Raw genomic sequence first — 23,224 nt, forward strand, 5'->3', positions numbered from 1 at the left:
TGCCCTTAGGAATAGTGAAGTGCATCTAGTGTGAATATATTTAAGGCAGGGTATGGCAGCTGGTTTGCATGATTTATAGCCTCCCTCGATGAGTCCTTGACTCCCTGGAGGTTTCAGATAATAATAATAATTTCATTTCCAAATATATATATATATATATATATAGTTACTTGTATTATTAATAACTTCTAACTAGGGTGACCACATGTCCCGGTTTACACCTGTTTTTCCAGTGTCTTGTTGGGTTTAGCATTTCTCATTTCTTTAATATATTTTTAATACTATCTTTTTTTCCCAACCTTTTCCTGGTGCAACATAACTGCACTGGTGTCCAAAACTAAGGACAAGCACTATATTTGAAGATTACAACTTCAAATTCAGATTGTGGCAATTTACATAACTGGTGATTTCAAGTAGAAAGTTGGGATTTAGCCGACCAAATTGTATTCTTATTGGTTAAACCAAAATAAAAAATGATGGTACAACATGACACAATTTCATGCCAGCTGGGGCGTCGCCTGGTTAAACAAGGCCCCTGTTGTATTTGCCAGGGAACCAGGGCGAACAGCGAAAAGTCAGCTACTGGAACAAATCTGAAAACAAACCCCAACTCAACATCACCAGAGTTAAAGATCCGTACTATCAACGTAAGAAGCCTGAATGGCAAAGAAATGGAGATAGCTGAGGAATTAGATAAGTACCAGATCGACATAATAGGGGTGACTGAAACAAAAAAGACCAAAACTGGTGAGATCTTTCTGAGCAATAAATACAAAATGTTATATTCAGACAATGACAATCAAGGAAAAGAAGGAGTAGCCATAGTATTCAACACAAAATACGAGGCTAATCTTCTTGAATGGCAGTCAGTCTCAAGTAGAGTAATGTGGGCAAATATGAGAATGGGGAACTAGACAATGAGACTTATTTGTGCCTATGGTCCCACAGAAGGTTCTACTAAGGTAGAAGTGGAGGAATTTTTTGAGGCTTTAGAAAAAGCAACTGACACAATGAAAAAGGAAAAGTTGGTCCTTGTTGGGGATCTAAATAGCAGAGTGGGAAATGATTGTGTGACATACAAAAATATTTTGGGAAAATTTGGAGAAAAGAGCAAAGCTAATAATAATGGCAAATATCTGTTGGATTTCTGCTCAGGACATGGACTGGTTATTACTACCACCATGTTCCAACATAAAAATGTGCACAAATTCACATGGAGAGAAGAGGCTAGGAATAAGAAAAGTCTCATTGACTATGTTATTGTTGATAGTGATGATTTCTCCCTGGTGCAGGACACCAGAGTGTACAGAGGATTTGAAATTGGAAGTGATCACTATTTAGTCTTGAGCAGGATAAAATTGAATTTCATATTGAAAAGAATAACATGTAAGAAAGTTTTAAAGCAAATGAAAGTTGAGCAGCTCTCAGATGTGAACTGTAGACTAAAATACAGAAAGATTATTGAAAAGAAAATGAAAGAGTTTGAGAACAGGAATCAAACCTTGCAGATTCAGTGGCAAACTCTGAAGAAAACATTGATTGATTCTGCCAGAGAGGCATGTGTGAAGTTGTGTGCAAGGATAAAAAAATCAGAACTCCCTGGTGGACACAGGAAGTTAAAGAGGCAGTGAAGGAAAAGAAGAAAGCATATCAAAAGTTCCTGTCAAATAAGTCAGCTTGTGCTCTTAGAGAATATAAGAGACAAATGCAAGAATGTTAAACACTGTGTAAAACTAGCTAAACAAAAGTCATGGGAGGACTTTGGCAAGAATATAGAAAATAAATATCAAGAAGGTGGCAAAATATTCTGGAGGTTGTTGAAGAAGCTTAAGAATGGAGGAAAGAGTGCTATAAAAGGAGTTAGAGATGATAAAGGTGACATGAAAACCGGAGAAAAAGATATCCTTGAAGTATGGAGTAATTACTTTCAAAATCTGCTAAATGAAACAAGCAGTGATGACAGCACTGTGATAAAAAAAAACACTGACCAGGCATGCAGTCAGGAATACATATCCATACTTGAAGAAGAAAAAGCCATCAAAGGCTTGAAATGTGGAAAGGCAGCCGAAGTAGATGATATTCGACCAGAAATGCTGAAGTATGGTGGTATAAAAGTCTTACAGTGGCTGCACTGCATAGTTCAGAAAGCCTGGACAGAGGGAGGAATTCCCGATGATTGGAGTAGAGCTCTCATAGTACCCATATATAAAAAGGGAAATAATACTGAATGTGAGAATTACAGAGGTATTTCCCTACTGAGTGTTCTGGCAAGATCTATGCAAGTATACTTGAGAAACGGTTGAGAAGAATTGTGGGAGAAAAGCTTGGTGAAGAACAAGCGACAAATAGTCGAGAAAGCATGGGAATACAACAAAGATCTGTATTTAAGTTTTGTCGATTTGGTAAAGGCATATGACAAGGTGCCAAGAGAGAAGCTATTCAATATGCTGCAGTTATATGGTGTCAATGAGGCATTATATCAAGCAATACTTAGTCTTTATTTGAGTTGTAAGCCAGCAGTTAGAATTGAAGGAAATACAGGAAGATGGTTTAATGTTAAATCTGGTGTGAGACAAGGATGTACATTATCCCCTCTGTTATTCATTATCTATATGGATCACATTATGAAGGAATGTGGTATTAAACCTGATATCAAAATTGGAGATGTTAATGTCAGCTCTTTGCTTTATGCAGATGATGTTATACTTCTAAATAAATCCGCTACAAGTCTGCAAGATTCTCTGACTAAATTTGAATAGCTGTTGTAATAGATATGGTATGAAGGTCAGCAATAAAAAGACAAAGACGATGAAAATAGGCAGAATCATTGAAAATGTCAACTGTGTTGTGAATGGAGAACCTGTAGAACAAGTAAAACATTTCAGCTACTTAGGCACGATTTTTACTGAAGATGGTAAATTAAATATAGAAATAGACAACAGAATCAGCAAAGCTGGTATGGTGGGAAGTCAATTGAATAAATTCATATGGAATAAGAAAGAAATTAGTCGGAACACTAAATTAGCTGTAATCAAGACAGTGTTCAAACCTGTTTTAACTTATGGATCTGAGAGCTGGGTCAGAAGTAAAACACTTGACCAAAGACTAGAGACCGCAGATATGAGAGTCCTGAGAAAGATTATAGGCGTGAACAGATGGCATTAATGGCAATATCATATTAAAAATGAGGATATTAGGAAAGAACTTGACATTGTCAGCATCCGGGAATGTGTTAGCAGAGCTAATCTCAGATAGTATGATCACTTAAATAGAATGGGAGAGGAAAGATTAGCAAAACAAGTGTTCTCTGCCAGGTTGGCAGGAAAACGACCCAGAGGAAGACCAAGATATAGGTGGATTGATACGGTACAAAGTGCCTTAGATGATAGAAATATAAGATCTGATAATGTTGGAGTCTTGACAAGTAACAGACTGATTTGGAGAAAAATCGTAGATAGGAAGTTAGTAATGATGTAATTTTTTCATCTTGTACTGTCATATCCTGTACACCCCTTGAGGGTACATGGCAGGAATTTGATGATGATGATGGTTTAATCCTTTATCCAAGTGCAAGCAAACAAAGTTTGCACCTGATGTATTTTCAGGATTGGGGCAACTCACATAGATTCCCTGTGGCACCTGTGAATAAGTTTCGTTACACTTGTGCTCCTGAATTTTATCATATTTGCAAGTTTTTTTTGTAGAGGGTACTTCTACACAACTCGTAAGTACCCATATTCTTCCATATCAGTTATTTTTACCATTAAAAAAAAAACAGCTGCGTGAAAGCACCCACTATGCCTACCATGCGATGTAAAGATGGCGGCAACAAAGGCCAACAACAAAAGATTACTTCGAGTCCCATCAACGTGGCCCAGCTGATAGTCAACAAACTGAAAGACAATACGAAGTGCCGCAGTTGCGAATCCAAAGTTACCGAAAGAAAAAAGGTATATTGTGCGATTTCTGTTGCAACTGGCTACATACTTCCTGCACAAAAATAGATGAATCGGTGCTCAAGCTTTTTATCGAACTGAACCAGCCTTTTTTCTGTTCGATGTGCCTTCCTTCTGTTAAACAGTTGCTGAACCTATGTAAACGTTGAAAATCTCAAACAACACCTTAATAACACAATCGATACTTTCTCGTCCAAAATCCGAAAGTTGAAAACAAAGCTTGAGACACTCGACGACCAACGGTCGATCGCAAGCGCATCTCTGTACCCACTAATGATCTCCGAGATTTAATTGCATAAGTGGTACACACGTCGCTCGAGGCCAAAAACATGAAACTCAACACTGTTATTCTGATCTTTCCGGAGGAAAACGGTAAATCTTTAAAAGAAGACATTAGCAAACTTGCAGGTGAATGCAACTTCAATTCCAGTAATATCATCAGATATCATTGTTTCGGACCCATAAACAAAAGGACGGAACTAACTTTCCACATCTCGTGAAAGTGATCTGTGATACACCAACAAATACATCCAAATTAATAATGGTGATAAATAGCAAGCTAAAGGACAGCTGCCCCAATCGCGTGTACATGCTCACCCTGACTTAACCTTTGCACAAAGGAAACAAAGATCCCTACTCCGAAGACAGCTAGGAGAAAAACGCCAAAATGGAGACAACAGCTGGACCATAGACTGCAAACAAACCAAACTAGTGCAAAAACCAAGTGACACCACTAATAGCCACCAAGGAGACCAGTATGCAGGCACTACATAGGAAACGTGCAAGACCCCTGCAGTCAAAGCTATGCTCCACAGACCCTTGCATATCCACTACACCAATATCCGTGGTCTCAACTGCAATCTTAATAGTGTCCACTATCATCTGCAGTCAACCAAACCCCACCTACTCTTCTTTACAGAAACTCAAATTTCACCTTCCTTCAGCATTATCCATCTCAACCATCCAAACTATACACTATTTAACTCTTATCGATCCAAGGGTAGTGTGTGTGCATATACCCGCTCTGACATACCCTGCCAGAGAGTACCTAACCTAGAATCGCCCAATTTTGACCTCCTTTGGTTAAAAATATCCCTCCCCCACTCAGTCAAATTCATCTGCTGTCTCTATTGCTCCCCTAATACAACCAATCACTCTGAGCTCTTTAATTTCCTCTCCTCAAAAGTTGATTTTCTCCAGTCCCATCTCCCAATAGTGAAATCATCCTCCTAGTTGATTTTAATCTCTATAACACCAACTAGCTTTCCTCTTCCTTACACAAATTGTTCACAAGCCGACCAGAATACCAGATAACCCAAATCACTTCCAAATACCCTAGATCTCTTCCTTACTGATGACCCTTCCAAATATACAGTAAATGTAATGAGCCCCCTGGTCAGTTCTAACCACAACCTAGTGCTCATCTCCTGCCCCATGCAACAACGCTTATACAATCACACCTGCACAAGAGTAGTTTGGCATTATAACAGTGCCAAATGGGACAGCCTCCGAGACTACTATGTTTCATTCCCATTTTTGGACTGTTGTTTGCAATCTTCCAATCCAAACATATGCACCGAACGTATCACCAAAGTAATCCTTATTGGCATGAAAACATATATTCCCCACACCACTCTGAACTGCTGTCCCCTATCCAGACTCTGGTTCTCCAAAAGATGTGCCAAGGCTGTACAAATGAAAAATCAGGCATACCACAACTGGCTCAAATTAAGAACTCCATCCTCCTTCAGTGCCTATACTGAAGCCCAAAACAGATGCCAAAAAAATTATCAATGATTCCAAAGCAGAATTTGAACCGGCAAAAAGCAGGAAACTTGCAGCCTGTCCTAGCGCAGCCATGCCTTTTGGTCTCTTGCCAAACTCCCACCCCTATCATACCCAGATGGCTCAGTTGCAACATCCCCCACATCACCACATTCAATTGCAATTGCAACATCACCCACAGAAATCTCCTGGCTTCACACTTTGCCTGCAATGCATGTATAACTGACAATGGCAAATGCCCCCCAGTCATTCCAACTGCCCAACATACAATGCCCCCTGTATCCTTTTGCCAAAAAGAGATCATAAACCTGTTGTCAAAATTAGACACAAAAAAAGCTCCTGGCCCTGATGGTATTCCTCCAATTGTCCTGAAGGTCTGTGCAGCAGAACTGACTCCTATCCTATGCCGTCTGTACACTCTCTTACTCCACTAGTATATATCCCAAAGCCTGGAAATTGGTCTATATTCCACCCATTCCCAAAAAGGGTGACAAGTAGCTCCCATCTAACCACTGCCCTATCTCACTCACCTCATCCTATCTAAAGTGATGGAGAAAACTATCAATTCTCAACTCCTACTCTACTTTGAAGGTACCCAGCTATTAAGCGACCACCAGTGCGGATTCTATTGATGCCAATCAATAGGTGACCTGCTCTCATATATATCACCAATCTCTGGACATATGCCATGGAAAAATTTGGCGAATCCCAAGTAGTTGCACTTGATATCTCTGAATCCTTTGACTGGGTCTGGCACAAATGCTTACTAGGCAAACTTCCATCATTTGGACTGTTTCGGGACTTCTGCAGATGAATTGCCAACTTTTTGTCTGGACACACACTATGTATGATGGTAGATGGCTCCCACCATCCAACTAATGCTGGGGTCCCACAAGGTTCAGTTCTCTCACCGACCCTCTTCCTTTTGTACATCAATGACCTACTTCAGTTGACCTCCAACCCAATACACAGTTTTGCAGATGACAGCACATTGCCCTCCTCCTTTTCATTTGATAAACCTTACCCTACACCCTACACAACTCACTTCAACCCACAGAACATCAACCACAACTTCTTTTAATTCGGACCTCGAAGACATTCTCCGATGAGGCTCAGATAACCTCATCAACTTCAATGCTAGTAAAACCCAGTTCTGTCTTATTTCCCACAGAAAAGAACCATTTTCCCCCAATATTATTTTTGATAACACTCAAATTCCCAGACAAGATGAAATCTCTTTTCTTGGAATTACCATGACATCAGGCCTCTCCTGACATAAACACATCACAACCATTGTATCCTCAGCTTCCAGAAAACTAGGCTTTCTCTTTCGCTCAAAACATTACTTCACTTCAAAACAGCTGTTAACCTTATACAAGTCACAAATCTGCCCAGCTATCAAATACTGTTCTCACATTTGGAGTGGAGCTCTTAAAAGCTCCCTCAAAATGCTTGACTTGATACAGAGGAGAGCAATTAGACTGATAAATGATCCATCTCTTACCATTTCACTCTCCCCACTTTCACATAGACGTTTTGTTTCTGCAATTTGTGTATTCTCTAAATATTTTCATGGAAAATGCTCATCTGAAACAGCATCAATAATTCCTCCACTCTGTACTAAACCCATTGGAACATGTACACCCACCACCCAACATCCCTTCACAGTACACCTCGAAACCCGCAGAACAAGTTTCTTTTTCTCATCCTTCATCCCTGCTACTGCTGAACTGTGGAACAGTCTTCTCCCTAATGTATTTTCCAAGGAATACGATATACAGGCCTTTAAATCGAATGTCAACAAGTTTCTCCTTTCCCATCCCACTACCCATATACGGTACTAAAGGTTGACCAGCCAACCTCTCGCATATGAGCCTAACATAAAAAAAAAAAAAAAAAAAAAACTCGTGGCAAAGGTGGTATGACTTCACATCACTTGCCTTAGTATCCCATAATTCAGAAGAGACCACCGAAGAGAACTCAATAAAGGTCGAAACTGGTCTGGGTAGTAATCCTTCCCTTAATGCATAGCATTATACATGTACACAAGGAGATGTGCTTTGCATTATGGGATACTAAGGCAAGTGATGTGAAGTCATACCACTTTTGCCACGAGTTGCCCCTGTATTGAAGATACTTCAAGTGCAAACTTTGTTTGCTTACACTTGGATTAAACTAAATATATAATTTATAGTCTAACCAAGTGAAAAAACTTCCACCGTCTTTCTCTAAAATATAGTTTGTCCATAGCTTTTGGACACCAGTGTAACACTTCTTTTTAAAGACAACTTGCAAAGCACTTGCTGATAAAACAATGCATGCATAGACACAAGTGGCTAGGAACAGCTAACTCCTTTAAGTATGGGTGGTGGGATAAGTATTTGATGCTGCTGCCCTTCCAGCCACTTGGTGTACTATCCAGTTGCTATCTACTATAAGTGCACCTTATTTTGTAATATGCAAGATACAGGAGGCTGCCAGGACAACAATCAGTGGGAAAGCATTGGAAATTATGTTTGGGTGTATGTGAAATATGTGCAGGAAATCTTTCCAAGTAATTACTCTAGACATCTAGAATATATTCTTTATATTCAGTTTTCATATTACCTTTAAATTCTGATTCCTTTTCCAGCACTCTTTTCTCTGTTTCTTTTGGTTTTTTAATAGCTTCCAAAACATTTTACTACTTTTTTATACTTCTATGTCCTTATCCAAGTTTTCCACTGACTTATATTTAGCTAATTTTTCACATTACTCACTTTCTTACATTTTTCTCTGTATTGTCTCAGAGCACATGGTGACTTACTTGCCAAGAACTTTTGATATGCTCTCTTCTTTTCTTTGAATTTCATCTTTAACTTCCTGAGTCCACTACAGAGTTCTGATTTTTTCTATCCTTGCAAATAACCTTATCATATGCCTCTCTCTAGCTGAATCAATGTTTTCTTTCATTTTGTCACTAAATTTCCAAGGTTTGTTGTTGTTATCATACTTTTTGATTTGCTCTCTTGCATAATATTCATTTATTTGATTTTACAGGTTACTTCTGAAAGCTCATTTCCTATTCTTCTGTTAAGACCTCCAAGATTGACCAACATTTTCTTTGTGTCATTTGTATTCTCTAATACCTCTGAAAATTCTTCCACTTCTTCCCTCGTGCATTTAGTGTGTTTTATTTAGTGTTGAATACAACTTGTTTTCCTGATTATAATTGTCTGAATATAAGATTTTTTATTTTTTGCTTAGAAGATCACTTTCTGATGTCTTCTTTGTTTTAGTAACATCTATTGTCATTTTGGTACTTATCCAATTCTTCTGCTAGTTTCATTTCTTTTTCCTTTGATGCTTCTTCTTATGTTGATGGCGGCAATCTTGAACTCTGTTGATGTTGAGGTGAAGTTTGGATTTCATTTACCAAAAACAAACAAACAAAATTACTAATAAATAAATAAAATAAAAAACAAATTCCAATATGCAGCACATCAGTTCCTTATTTTTATCTTTTTATTCCAAAACAAGATAAAATGTTTATCAAGAATTTTTTTGTATTTAGTATAATGTTTTAAATAATGGCTTCACACATAAGAGAAAACTAAATAGAATTTATTACTACTATATATATTTCACTTAGTATGTCATGAACTACACTCTCTATTCAAAAAGAAACCGAACTTTTCGAAAATAGAACTAGTGGGGCCACCTGTTGTATATTTTTGTTGTCAAAAGCGGCAACCTTCATTAGTGTTGTGTCAACTGTTTATGACATTTATTTCATTAGAAGCCGTGCCAAGAGTGACAGTGTGTTTTGACGAACAGTCAGAAAATTAGTTTCAAACAGAGGGCAGCGATTGACTTTTGTGTTAAACTTGGTAAAAGTTTTACCGAAATGCATCAAATGCTTCAAAAAGCATACGTTGATGAATGCTTATCCCTTACTCAAGTTTACGAAGGGTTTAAGCGATTTCAAAGTGCTCGCGAGACGCTTGAGGATGTTGACAAGTCGGGCCATCCAAAAACTGGACTGAGTGAAGTTAACATCCACAAATTGCGTCATTTCATCAAAGAAAACCTGAAATTGTCTGTGAGATTGATTGAAGATGAATTGGGGATTCCAAAATCAACTGTGCATAACATTTTGACTGAGAGTTTGGGTCTTCGTAAATTGAATTTATGATTTATTCCCCACAAGTTGACCGATGACCAAAAATTTATCGAATTGAACACTGCAAGGACCTCATTAAAATCGCTCGTAAAGATTTAAAGTGCCTTGAAATGATTGCGATTGCTACTGGTGACGAAACATGGTGTTTTGAGTATGAGCTTGAAACAAAGCACCAGAGTGCTGAGTGGAGACTGCCAGAAGAGGTGCATCCGAAAAAAAGTCGCTTTGAGAAGTCAAAAGTAAAGACAATGCTGATTTGTTTCTATGATTGCAAAGGCATTCATTCCTGGCCGAACGGTCAATGGTGAGTTTTATCTTGAAGTTTTAAAGTGATTGATAACGAGAATTCGCCTCATACGGTATGAATATCATGATGCAGGCAGCTAGTCACTTTTGCACGATAATGCACCATCTCATCGTTCGAACATTGTGAGACAGTTTTTGGGCAAAAACCAAGTTTGTGTGTTGGATCACTTGCAGTATTCACCTGATTTAGCACCCTGTGACTTCTTTCTCTTCCCTCAACTTCATTTGCCGATGAAAGGAAAGTGATACAACACTATTGAAAACATTCAAGCGGCAGTAACAATGACCCTCAACAATATCCCAACAACCGATATTAAAAAAACTCATTTAACGAATTAATTGACCATGCCAAATGCTGTATCGAAGCTGATGGAGAGTATATTGATTGAAATAAATGATTTGAATAATTATAATTGACCTGTGTTTTATTTTCTACCAAAAGTTCGGTTTTTTTTTGGACAGAGGCTGTACATTCAGGGAGAAAGCAGAAGGATTGGCAACAATATTTAAATTATGAATACAAAAACGTGTTATACAGTGTGTGTGTAATATCATGTGTCTCGGTTACAGCTGTATAATTAGGAGGAAATGCTATTGGAGTTCAGAGAAATGGGTTTGGATGTTTAATTAATTAAAGTTACCACCAGTTAAGCATTCACTTCCTAAAAATTAAGGATAGGCATCCAGTCTGTCCGATTAAGATTAGAACAGTGGCAGAGGGGCTTCCCACAATTCAAAAAATAGACGATCAAATATAAACCTTCTGTAGTGTAGCATCTTGGTATGGTTCCAGTGAACTCTGTCTGGTGTCATGGCATGAGAAGCAAGGCCTGAACCTTCAAATTCCAAAAATCTTATATAATCTTGATATCCTGGATTCTAATCATAGAATCCAAGAAGAGGGTATTTGATAAACACCAGGCAAGGATAGAGGTAATAATGTTGAAGTTGGTATACAGATTATACTTGTGAACACCCTTGCTAATTATGCAGCTGTTCATTTAAAGTAGGGTATACATATCCTTTTAACATCAGATTGCAATCCTGCAGAGGAATGATAATTATCAGTTATTCTCTGTACTGAGCTTTTGCTGTATCCATTAAGTGATAGAGTAAGTTTTATTTTATTATTCTTCTAATAGAAGACACTCAGAACAAATTGTGCATGCTTTGTGCACCATGCTTTTGATAATACCTGTTTTTTGTGAAGATTGATGTGAAGATGCATGGATATATCTGCATGTAAAGGATGACTTCCTGTCAACAGAAAATTCAGTATTACCAGCAGAATTATAATGTATTCAAGTATCCAAAAAGGGAAGACTGTTGTTAGAATCACGTTTAATAGTGAACTAAATGCAAGTAAATAATAAGTTAATTTTATCCAGAAATTGAACTAGTTCTATTTCAGAGTGAGATATCATTCACAAAATGTAGCCGTATATGAGGAATTTACCAATTTAGAATTCCGATCCTCTAAATGCCCCAAAATATGCTCCATAAAATAATCAGCCAAGCAGGACTACCCATCACATCAAATTCCAATTGAAATGTTTGACTTTCTGTGCAGTTTATAAATGCGTTCATAATTTGCTTCATTTCCCATGCAAATCATCTTATCATTCATGCTGCACTATGGTCGGATTGATTTGATCTTCCTTGTGTTAAGTAGAAAATACAGTACAGTGGTATCTCGCTAATCCGAACCTCTTTAGTCCGAACTCTCCAGTAATCCGAACTGTGGTTTGAAAGAAAAAAATTATGTATTATTATTTTGTGTGCTATTATTTTATTTAATAATTATTATTTTAACTATTATCATTCATTTTATTATTATTACAGTACAGTATTTTTTTCATACTGTCGATTGTACGTTATACTGGAGGCCTATTTTGATTTATTGTGTTCACGTTTGCTTTTTTAATACTGTACAGCACATACTGTATTTTCGGCATGAATCACAACTGTCATTAAAAACTGTGGCCTTCGAGAATTTACCAAGATAACTATGGTGATACACAAAAAGAAGAAAATAAAAACATGCATAAATGGTTAAAAATATAAATCCAGATGTTGAAATTTCACAAACAGATGTTACGGAATGGATTACAGGTAGAACCGAAAGTGAATTCGAAATCAAATCAGATGCTGAAATTATAAATTTGACGCTACAGAATGAATTCGAAGACGATGATGACGATAAAGAACTCGAAGGAAAAAAAAAAGTAAAACATGAAGAGGCAGTTGACAGTTTTAATGTGTGCAAGAATGGGCTAAGCAGAATGATATGCCATTTCACAGTATTTTATTGCTAATAAAAATACATTTTTACATGTGTTATTTGGTGAAACGTTTTTTGTGTGTGTTGTGTACAAGAAAGTGATATTTTTTATGCAAATTAAGTTATGTACTGAACTATGCAATTTTATTAAATCAGAATCCTCAACAATACAGGTACATATAAACTAAATTTTTTACTAAAATAAACTTGTGTACTGTATTCTTTTTTTAAGTTTTACATTACAGTACAGTAGCTTTTTTTCTATCAGTTACTTCATATATTTACAGAATTAAATTGATGTACCATTAGAATCTTATTATTTTTGTCTTAAACACTAGTTATTGTGGTCTCCCGGGGGAAAATTCGCTAATCCGAACTTTTCACTAATCTGAACAAGCACGGTTTTTATTAGTTTGGATTAGCGAGATACCACTGTATATGCAGATATAGTGTTTGTTGATAGTTTCTTTTAGCACACTGGATCCCTCTTCTTGTAATTATCTGTTTCCTTAAGATCATAAGTTTTCACATTGTTTTAGAAATAGATTTATAGGTTGATGTGTACTACATTCAGAAATCCTCAAAATTATTGAATATTTATTTTTCTATACTGGTTCTGTTTTATAACTTTTTTTTCACCTTAAATATGCCATTCTTGTTGACAAGATCTTGTCTGTAGATTATTGATTCACTCATTTTTATTTAATATGCTACCCAAATGTGAAATTTTCTTAATTATTGGTTAATTATATATTTTAATACTAATTGATTCTTTTCCTTCTGTGCAGTTTTGTATTCAGTTGAAAGAGCATGCAAAAATTTGTGCTATGCTCATCTGGTGAGGAAGTACAATGTGAAACAATTGCTTGTGCTTATTATGAATTTGTTAATAAGCATGATGTGTAGTCTTACACAGGATAAAAAATATCATTTGCCACTTAATTATAAATAAAAATAAATAAATATTAAATGAATAATTACAAACACTCTGCCATGCATAAATAGGTTTTACAAAATGTGTTTTGGTTTGAAAAGTAAAAGAAGAAATTTATGTTTGGTATGAATTAATATGATTTGCCTTGCTGAAGATTATTATTACTGCTGATAATTAAACTGCCCTTTTATTCTTTGTAGCTTCCAGCTTAGCTGTGAAATGTTTGACTACATGGATGAAATACTAACATTACAAGTTGTAGGTATGTATTATAGGATAGCTAAAATCCCAATATTTTGCTTTGCAAGGTATGTTTAAAATATTATCACAGTGATTTTTTCAAATGAAAGAATATGCATTTAGCTGTCTTACCCATAAATTAATATCAGTAAAAGTTGTTCATTAAACAGTTCTGATATAATTTCAAGGCTTAGAGTTATTATTGCTTTGACATCTCCATGGAGTTTGAAGACTCACTGTGGTACACCTGGACTATTCCCACACACTTGTTGTAATGCATTCACCGACAAAGTGCTCACAACAAACTCTGACAATACATTCCACTCATTCACCACTTTCCTAGTGAAAAAAAAGTACTTTTCCTAAGAACATCCCTTTTCTTACCCTTGTAGCCAAGTGCTAGTAAATTTCCTCTATATCAATCCTAAAAAGCCCTTATGTTAACTTAAAATTTATGTCATCATCTTCAGGCTTACCTTCTTCAATCCACAAACTCTCAGTCTCTCCTCATAAGATTCCACAAACCACTTACCATCTTGGTAACTTGCCTCTGGATCCTCTCTGCTGCTTCCTCATCATCAAGAAACCCATGTGACTAGACCTGTGCACAATAATCCAGATGTTGCTGTCAAGCCTTATTAAGAAGAATGATAACCTTTTTCTCTGCTTGTTAGTGTGCTGTTCAATCTCTGGATAATCCTGTGTCTTATCCTGTCCACATTTGCAGTAATTCCTTCTAACTTCAAAATTTTTATTCACTAAAACTTGAAAATCCCTAGCTTCATCGGTTTACTGGAGTATGTTTCATTCAGTATAGTATAAAGTTTGTAATTGCATTCATCCCAAAATGCATAACTTGACACTGTTCCACATCAAACTGGTACTGATTATCTTTTGTCCACATTAAAAGGCAGTTTTAATCATCTTGCAAGCTGTCTGCCTCTCCTTGATGACCTATTACATACCCAATTTTGAATGACCAGTGAAGAACTTAGTATTTTCATTCATATCATTTCCTGTATCATTGATATACAAATTAAATACTAGTGAATAAAAGTGAATAATACCAGTGAATTAAAAGAAAGTAAATACCAGTAATTCAAGCAGAGGACTCTATGACATACCACTAGTCATATGCCTTCTCCTCCTTGTACTATTCGATGTAAAGTATGCTCCATATAAAGAGTAGAATATGGAGGATTCTACTCCTCCTTATACTAATCTTTGGTATCTTTTATCCAGCTCAATAGCGCCTTCATAATGTAATTGGAAGAACGATGGTATGTTGCACCCTTCAATTGGAAAAGGCCTAAGTTTGATTCTTGTCATGACGAGAGGAATTTTTATATGGGATTTTTTTCAATTGAAGGTGGGTTAGCTGATTTCATACGGAGGTAGCATATGGGATTTTTTTTCCTCCCAGAAACTTGGTTTTTTCATCCTGCATACAGACAAATCAACCTTGAGAACACGCTGTTTAAACAAAAAAAAATAAAAAATACTAGTGGTGGGCAGTAGATGACGTAGCGTAGGTGATGATGGTTTTAGCAGTTCATTGTAGTTGGTGGTGGAGACGGAGAGTTGTAGAGTGGGTGCCCTCCTTCGAGGTGTCACATAATAATAATAATAATAATCTTTTCATCAGCTACCCTTATATATATCACTAGTTTCATCCCCATCCCCATTTGTTCCAGTTTGCGTAATAGAATTCCATGTGTTGTCCTGTTAAATGCACTTTTCCAAAGCAAGCAGCATCATCATGTAGCCATTTCTTTTATCCAGCTCATTTGTCACTCTATAATGATAAAAATAAAAGCGGTAAATTACTAATACATGACCTTCACAAATCGTGCTGTGCTGAATTTTATCTCGGACTAACTTCTTTACTACCTTTATCAATGTTCCAGTGATACTGATTATCCCTGATTTGCAGCCTCTATCCAGTGGAAATATTTTGCCTTCCTTCTACTTCCCCTTGGAATTTTACCAAAAAAGTGAGGCTTAATTTAAGCATTGTCGGAGACAGTGACAATTCCATGGCCATATTTGCATTGAAATTCTGCTGTGTCCTTGATATGAACTGGAAGCTAGTATATAATGCTTTTCCTGTGAAAGATTCACATAGCATCCTGTTTCTTTCTCTTTGTGCAGTGGAAGAAAGTTGCTATAAATTGGCTGACCTTTCTATAAACATGTTGGAATACAAGAGTAACACCAAATTGCATCAAACTAAAAATCAAGTTCCATTCTCAAAAAGCCCTCCACATATACAAAACATGCAAGTTTTGCACTACTGCGAGAACTTGCTGCTGCTTATGTCTATCAGCTCATTAAGGTTGGGATTCTCTCGGTGATCCTCAACCCTAAGCTTTGGTTTATCCTCTCAGACATTTCAGAAGCATCTGCCGAAAGAATTCTCAAAAATTAGCATATCAAAAAGTCCAAAACAGTCTGTGCAATTCTAAATCTCAGCCACAAGTTCAGCCTCTTTATACTGTAATGAATCTGTCATCAAAAAGGCTTAATGAAGATGGTGTGAGCACCTTAAGCCTTGCTCACAGTTTTGTTGTAGCACCTAAGCAAGTCCTGGTGCTAGGCTTAATGTTCAACGTTAGAACACAGAATCTGTAACTTAGCTCCCAAAATAGTCAACAACATCAGACTTGATATTGCCAATATTCTTTCCCAATCTTCGCCTCAAAAAAGAAATCCTTCTGGCCAACTTGCTTCTCTGAGAAAGCTACAAAAAGATAAAAGTTTAGTTATCACCAGAACAGACAAGAGTAGTGCCACAGTTGTCCTTAATGCCACTAAATACAGTCGTAAAATGGATATTTTTCTCTGAGACCTCTGGCAAATCCCAATAGATTATGACCCCACCAAAACATAGGTTAAAAAAATTAAAAAGCCTACTTGAAAATAAATATCTTCCTGACATCATAAAAAAAAAAAAAAACTCAAACTCTTCAGTTCTTCCCCTCTCTCTAGATATATGGTAAACCTAAAATCCATAAATCCATTCTCCCTCCCCATAGTAGATGCCACTGATTCCTGTTGCTGCAAATCATCAAAACAATTATCCAACTCCATTACCTCCCTCCCATATTTTATAAAAAAAAACAACTCCATTTTAAAACCTCTATTGAAAATTTAACTTTTAATAATATAAATATTAGTTTGTTTTGACATCATCTCACTGTTTACCAATATTCAAGGAATATTGGTAAAAAGTGAGTACTCCTTAACACTTAAAAAACGTTTTACCTTCTGATATCTCAGATCTCTTTTCCTTTACAGAATTATAAAAATAATCCTGCCCTCAATCCATGACTACATTTTCTGAAGATGTAGTCATTTGCATTCTGATAGTTCTTTGGCATCATTAATCTTTCAACAGAAGCCAGTCTCATGGTTTGATATTTTCTTCCAATTCTTGCATTGATGATCTCATTAAATGTCCTAATATCATTCTGAAATCATGTCACTTACTGCCCTTCCTGAAAGAGATCAGAAGAATATGGGGCAGTCTTGATACCAGGTCTCCTGACAGCGTTAAAGTGATGGAGAATTCCATTAGCAGTTGCTTTTTTTTTTCCTTCCCACAACTGGAAAATTCTCAACTAATAAATGATTGTCAGTATGGATTCTGTCATTGTCACGCAACAGGGAATCTTTTTGATTATGTAACCCATTCTTCAACAAGTATCAACACAGTTTATAGAAACTTGAATCACTGCTTTTTGATATCTGTAAGACATTTAGTTGGTTTCACACGACCTATTAAGTAAGCTTGCATTTTATGTAGTCTGTCAGCTATGGGCAGCTTTTCCTCTAGTTGCATATTATTTGTGATGATGGATGGATCATTATCCTGAAACTTTCCAGCTAATGCTGAAGATATCACAGACCTCCTTTTTTTTCCCCTCTCTCTTTTCTGTGTAAAACAACCTTCCCTAGTTAACTTTTTGTTATTGATTCCATACACAAGAGGCCAAATGACTTACAAGCACATGAGTGCTATATGGGGTGCAGATGAAGACTGAGATAGTTTATTGATTTTTAAGAGAGAGATGCAGGTTATAGTTGTTTGGGAATACTTCATGAGGAAGGCTGTTCCAGACTACAAAGGTGGACAGAATAAAAAAGTAAGAATAGAAGCAGGTTCAGTGTGTGCACAGTAAAGGGATGCTGAGCACCTGTTAATACTCTTGTATTAACAGGTGCAACAGAAAATGGAGGAATGATGGTTGTCAAGTTACTGGAGTGACCATGAAAGTGCCTGTAGAAGAGACATAATGCTGAAACACTGCACCTGTGAGATAGAGGTAAAAATGAATCTGTAAAGGAGGAATCATCTATGAGCCTAATTGCTTGCTTCTGGATGGTATCAAGGATTTTAAGGGAAGTTTTAGATGTACCACCCTGAATATGTGAGCAGTATTCTAAACATGGACAGATTTGAGATTTATATGTAGTTAAGAGTTGGGTGGATGTAAAATAGGGTCTTGAACAAAAGTGAATACCAAGTTTTTTGGATGCTAAAGAGACTATTGATATGATGCATTTATGCCAGGAAAGGCCAGAGGTCAACATTAGTCCAAGCAAGGATATGATCTTGTCTGATGATTTGTGTATTACTGAAGGTAAGAATAGTTGAGCCTGGGATCTCTTTTGTGTGAGAAAAGGCAAGACTGTTTTGGTGGCATGGAACATGACAAGGTTGTCTTTGCCCCTTTAAAGGATAGTATGTAAATCAATGTTTAAGGTGCTAGTTGTAGATGATCTTGTAGCCTGTGATGTTAGGGTACAGCATGGTTTGTCAAATGAGTAGAGAGTAGTATTATCTGCAAAGTTGTGGATAGAATTAGTGGTTATTGTGAGTAGATCATTTATGTACAGAAGAAAATAGGTGATAGGACAGAGCCTCGAGGTACTCCAGCATTGGTGGTGAAGCTGGAAGAGAGGGAGCCATCTACTATGACTCTCAGAGAACTAATTACAGAGGGTGTCAGAGCGACCAAAGGATGGCAATTTGTTTAGTAGGCCTCGATGCTACACACGATCAAAAGCTTTGGAACATCAAGGATGACAACACAAGTTTCTCTGAATCTTTCCATGGTTCATGTTCAAGCTTGGTAATAAGCTACGAGGTCAACTGTGGATCTTGAATGGTAGAATCCATACTGGTGGTGGTTACTGATTAATTGGTAGGCCTCTGAGTAGTGGTGGAGTTGGCTATTGATGATTTTCTCCATTATTTTTGGAGAGGACAGAGGTGATGCAGTTGGTCAGTAGTTTGACAGTAGATATTAGTTTATTTTAATGGTATTGATTACAACACAATGATAAGAAACTAATGAATATTTCTTAACTTATTAGTGGTTTGGCTGTGCTATGTTGATGATGTGTTTGCTATTTGGCCAAATGATCCAGACACATTGGATACATTTTTAGTGTTTAAATAGCCAACACTCCAAAATCCACTTCTCAATGGAACAGGAAGCTTGGCGGTCCTTCCTGGATACACTTATCACACTGCTTCCTGATGGTTCATTGGCTTTTTCTGTTTATAGAAAACCCACATATGCACAGGGAGATATTTGGACAAACTTTCACACCATCATCCAGCTCAGCAGTATGGTATCCTGACAATGCTCTTACCACTGTGAACTCACTTGCATCACACTTTCATAGCCAATGGCTATAATCCCCATAGGATAGAAAAAATGCTAAATGCTCCCCAGAAATCCCCTCCGTTACTATCACACAAGACTGTGAAAAAACTGTTATCATCCCATACATTCAAGGCACATCTGAAAAGATATCTGGAGGAGTGCTCAATAAAAATCAGTTATGCACCATATTTAAACCATATATCAATTTGGCCTCTCATCCATTCACCTAAGGACAAACTCTCTTCTTTATTATATCCAGGAGTTTGTGAAGTGCCCTGTTCTTGTGACCTGGCTTACTGTGGACACAGGAAGAACTGTTGATATCTGCCTTGGTGAACATAAAAAATGCATTCGGCACTATCGTTATTGACAAATCGGGGTGTAGTAAACTATGACTTGGATATCCTTCACAGATCAAATGGAAGAAATCAAAAGTGCTACACACAGAAGTCATAAGTTTGAGAAATTGTTTTTTGGATTCAACAGCAGCTTAAAAACATACTCCAAACCTCAACAAGTATGGCTGTATAAATTTACCAAAAATCTGGGAGACAGTTATTTTAAGATCTAATTAATACTTGTTTTCTGTCTTTTTCCACAGATGATGCCAATTAGGACTTTAGTTCCTTGTGTTGTCCATTACAATTTTTTTTAAACTAGTTCCACTGTTATACCAACTTTTTGTTTCATGTACTGTGATACTGTTCTTGTGCTCTGGAGATAGTGGATGTAATCCCAAAAGTAATTTGGGATTACAAAAATGTTGTTTTTAGCATTAAGTTTTGAAAGGAAAAGAAAATCACTTGCTAATTTAATCAAGTATATATTCTCCATTTGAATTAGTAACGCTCTGTTAATGTTGTGAAAGCATTCATAATGCCATTTCTATAAAATTCAGGTGGTTTGAGACAAAGAAGTTTCATAGGCTCAGTTTCAGTGCCTCTGATGTATGGTATTGTTTTTTATTAATGAAATATTGCAAACTTCAAAATAAGTGGTGATCTTAAGGTGCAAGATCAGGAGAATATGGAGGATGTGGGAAGCTTTTCCCAGCCGCGTTCTTCAATCTTGGTACAGGTGTTATCATGGTGAAAATCAACATCCTTTCTATTGACCAGAGAACACCTCTTTTCTTTCAGGTTATCATTCAATTAATCGAGTTGTTCGCAGTATACTTCAGTTGTGATTGTTTGGTTTTGCAGCAAGAGTTTAAAGTGTATAATACCATATCCCACCAAACGCTTAACAAAAACCTTCTGAGGGCGAAGGTCTTATTTTGGCTGGGGTTTAGCCTGTTCCCCTGCCTTCAACACTTTCAAACTCACGACTCAAAAATGGAGATTGAACCTTTTGAGAATGAAGAACAATGCAGATGTTGATGCACTCTCTTTGATTATTGTTCATTAGTTCGTGAGGAACCCACTTGCAAAGTTTAGACACTATTCCAAGTCCTTGCAAATGGTGATGGATGGTCGATGATGATGAATTACGATCTTTTGCTAAATCTTCAACAGTTTTGTGCTAAATCTTCAACAGTTGCGTTGTCATTTCTTGCAATAGCTGCTTCCATCATTATTGAGAGAGAGAGAGACAGGGCACCCAGCACAAGAGGAGTCTTTCAAGCTAAAGTCCCCTTGTCAAAATTTTTGGAACCATCTCTGGCACTTTTGCACGTTCAAAACATTATCGCCATACACTTCTTTCACGTTTTCACGTGTTAGTAGCATTGTTGCCTTTTTTGAACTCAAAGTATGATGTGCCTAATGTGCTCTTCAGTAACCTCCATAGTAATAAAGGGTTATTTAAATAATAACATTATGTATAATGTTCTTGTAAGGTGGACTTCCTTAGAATGAGGCTGCCTCAGCTTAGCAGTACTTATAAAGCTTTAAAAATTCATGTTTTAGTCGAGCTGAGACATGTTTGAACAAGTACAGTATAAAAAATGACATTACTTGGATGACCTGATACTAGTTAAATATCAGCTAATAAGTTAATAAATATGAATTATTTTTTATCATTATATTTATTAACTTATTAACTGACTTATTAGTGTTGCATTCATTAAAATAAACCTTTCCACTCGTTTGACAGTAGACATCTATCACCTTTTTTTGAAGAGGATGGACATGAGATTGCTTCCATACATTGGAAGCAATCTGAAGGGTGGTGATAAGAGTTAGCATGTGTAAGCTTGCATTAGACAGTGAGGGGGGGTAGACTTCCTGATGAAAGATGTGATAGTGTATCCAGGAAAGGAAGTGAGTTTTGATTTTCAATTTCAATAGTAAATTGTATGCTCTAATGTTGTTTGTTCAGATGACTAAGAAAGGTGTTTAAAGTTTGGCAGCCATGTGGCCAGATAATGAAAACATCTTCGTATCAAGCCAAACTTTAGGTTTTAAAGAAAGGAATCCAGAACATGTTGCCCAAAAGTTTCCATATAAAAGTTAGCAGTGGGGGGAGGTAGTGGTGAGCCCATGACTGTACCTTCTTTTTGTAGGTAAAAATTATTTTTCTACACAGAGTAACTGGACCATAGTACGTGAGCAGAGAGAGCTGTAATATCGGGTGGAAACTTGTTCTGTAAGAGAATTGTTTCACTGACTGGAACATTTGTGAAAAGGGCAAAAACATCAAAACTGACTAATTAATCATCTTTAACAAGTGTTATGTTTTTAATTTTGTTTATGAAGTGTTCTTCTTATATAGGAGGGGAAATGACTGATCAACTCCTTGAGTGTTGACTAATTTCTTGGCTAGGTAAGTATTAAGACTGTCTATACCTTCAACTATCAGCCAAAATGGAATGTTATATTTGTGTACTTTGGGAATCCCATATATTCTCTGAAAGCACAATTTCTATCCTTAACAAAGAACACAACACATTAAATTTAACAATTTTGGTAAAGCAGGCCTCTCAGATCATGCTCTTAACACCCTACACCAAATTGATTGGAAAGATGCCTGGTATGAATGCAAATTTAAACAAGCCTGTGAAACTTTGATCAGCCACCTTAATATTAACAACAATGATGGCATAAATATCCTGAGAATTTGGATGGCATACATTCAACCAACTTAAGTTTTTCAAGTTCTCCAGCAAATCCTTACTTGAGAACTCTAAACAATTTCAGCTATATCGTTTTGTTCTAATTTATGTGAGTAATTATGGGAGCATGTTGCTTGCTCTCTAGCTTAATATATCTCTTAATGATTTGTAGATAATAACAGGATTCTTTGATGTAGTGAGTTTTTTTTTCACACCAGAAGTCAAGCCTGTAGTGCTAATGTTTAACCAAATTTCTGTGACTTTAGCATACCATGTAGATTGTAACGTACCTTGTTTCTTTGATATGAAGGTTGAAACATTAAGTGATTATTTTGATAATTTTTTTAATAATGTAAGTTGGGTACTGGTACTCTGTATATCAGAGTGTACATATGCACAGATGCTCCCTTGAGACAAAATGAGTCAAAACATGTAATTAGGGACTAGTGCTATTTGTTTGACACATCCAAGTGAGCACATGCATGGATGCCCCCCCCCCCCCACCCAATGAAATCAGTTGAAGAGCATTTAATTGGGAAAGCTGAGATGAGTGTGAAGGGGTTGCTGTTTGAGATTCTGTGAGAAAAAAAGTAGGTGAAGTTTTGCAGACTGAAGATGGAAGTGACTTATTGAGGTTGGAAATGAGACCATGTATATTGGTGGATTTGGAAAGTTCTGATGGCTGTTAGTAGTAATTGATTTTCATTTCACTCTAGCATATCATAGGTCACTTATACCTGGCACGAGGGAAGATTTTCCACCTCTTTGTGTTTGTGGACCTTAAGTAATGGCAGCTGACAATTTTTCTAGAGTCAGTCACATTTTTTGATGAG

General features: G+C 36.7%; 1 protein-coding gene across 2 annotated transcripts in view; it reads left to right on the top strand.

Annotated features, from left to right (window-relative positions):
• The window catches only part of LOC150107797 (huntingtin-interacting protein 1-like), a 632,881-nt gene that overhangs the window by 101,257 nt on the left and 508,400 nt on the right, over positions 1–23,224 (top strand). For both annotated transcript variants that reach the window (XM_090392055.1, XM_090392056.1), the window contains one exon: positions 13,625–13,686. In XM_090392055.1, the coding sequence (XP_090248181.1) occupies positions 13,625–13,686 (62 nt within the window). The remainder of the gene's footprint in view (positions 1–13,624; positions 13,687–23,224) is intronic.

Source organism: Typopeltis vanoorti, chromosome 4 (assembly GCF_054136105.1).
Source record: "Typopeltis vanoorti isolate ZY-2024b chromosome 4, IOZ_Tvanoo_1.0, whole genome shotgun sequence".
NCBI lineage: Eukaryota > Metazoa > Arthropoda > Arachnida > Uropygi > Thelyphonidae > Typopeltis > Typopeltis vanoorti.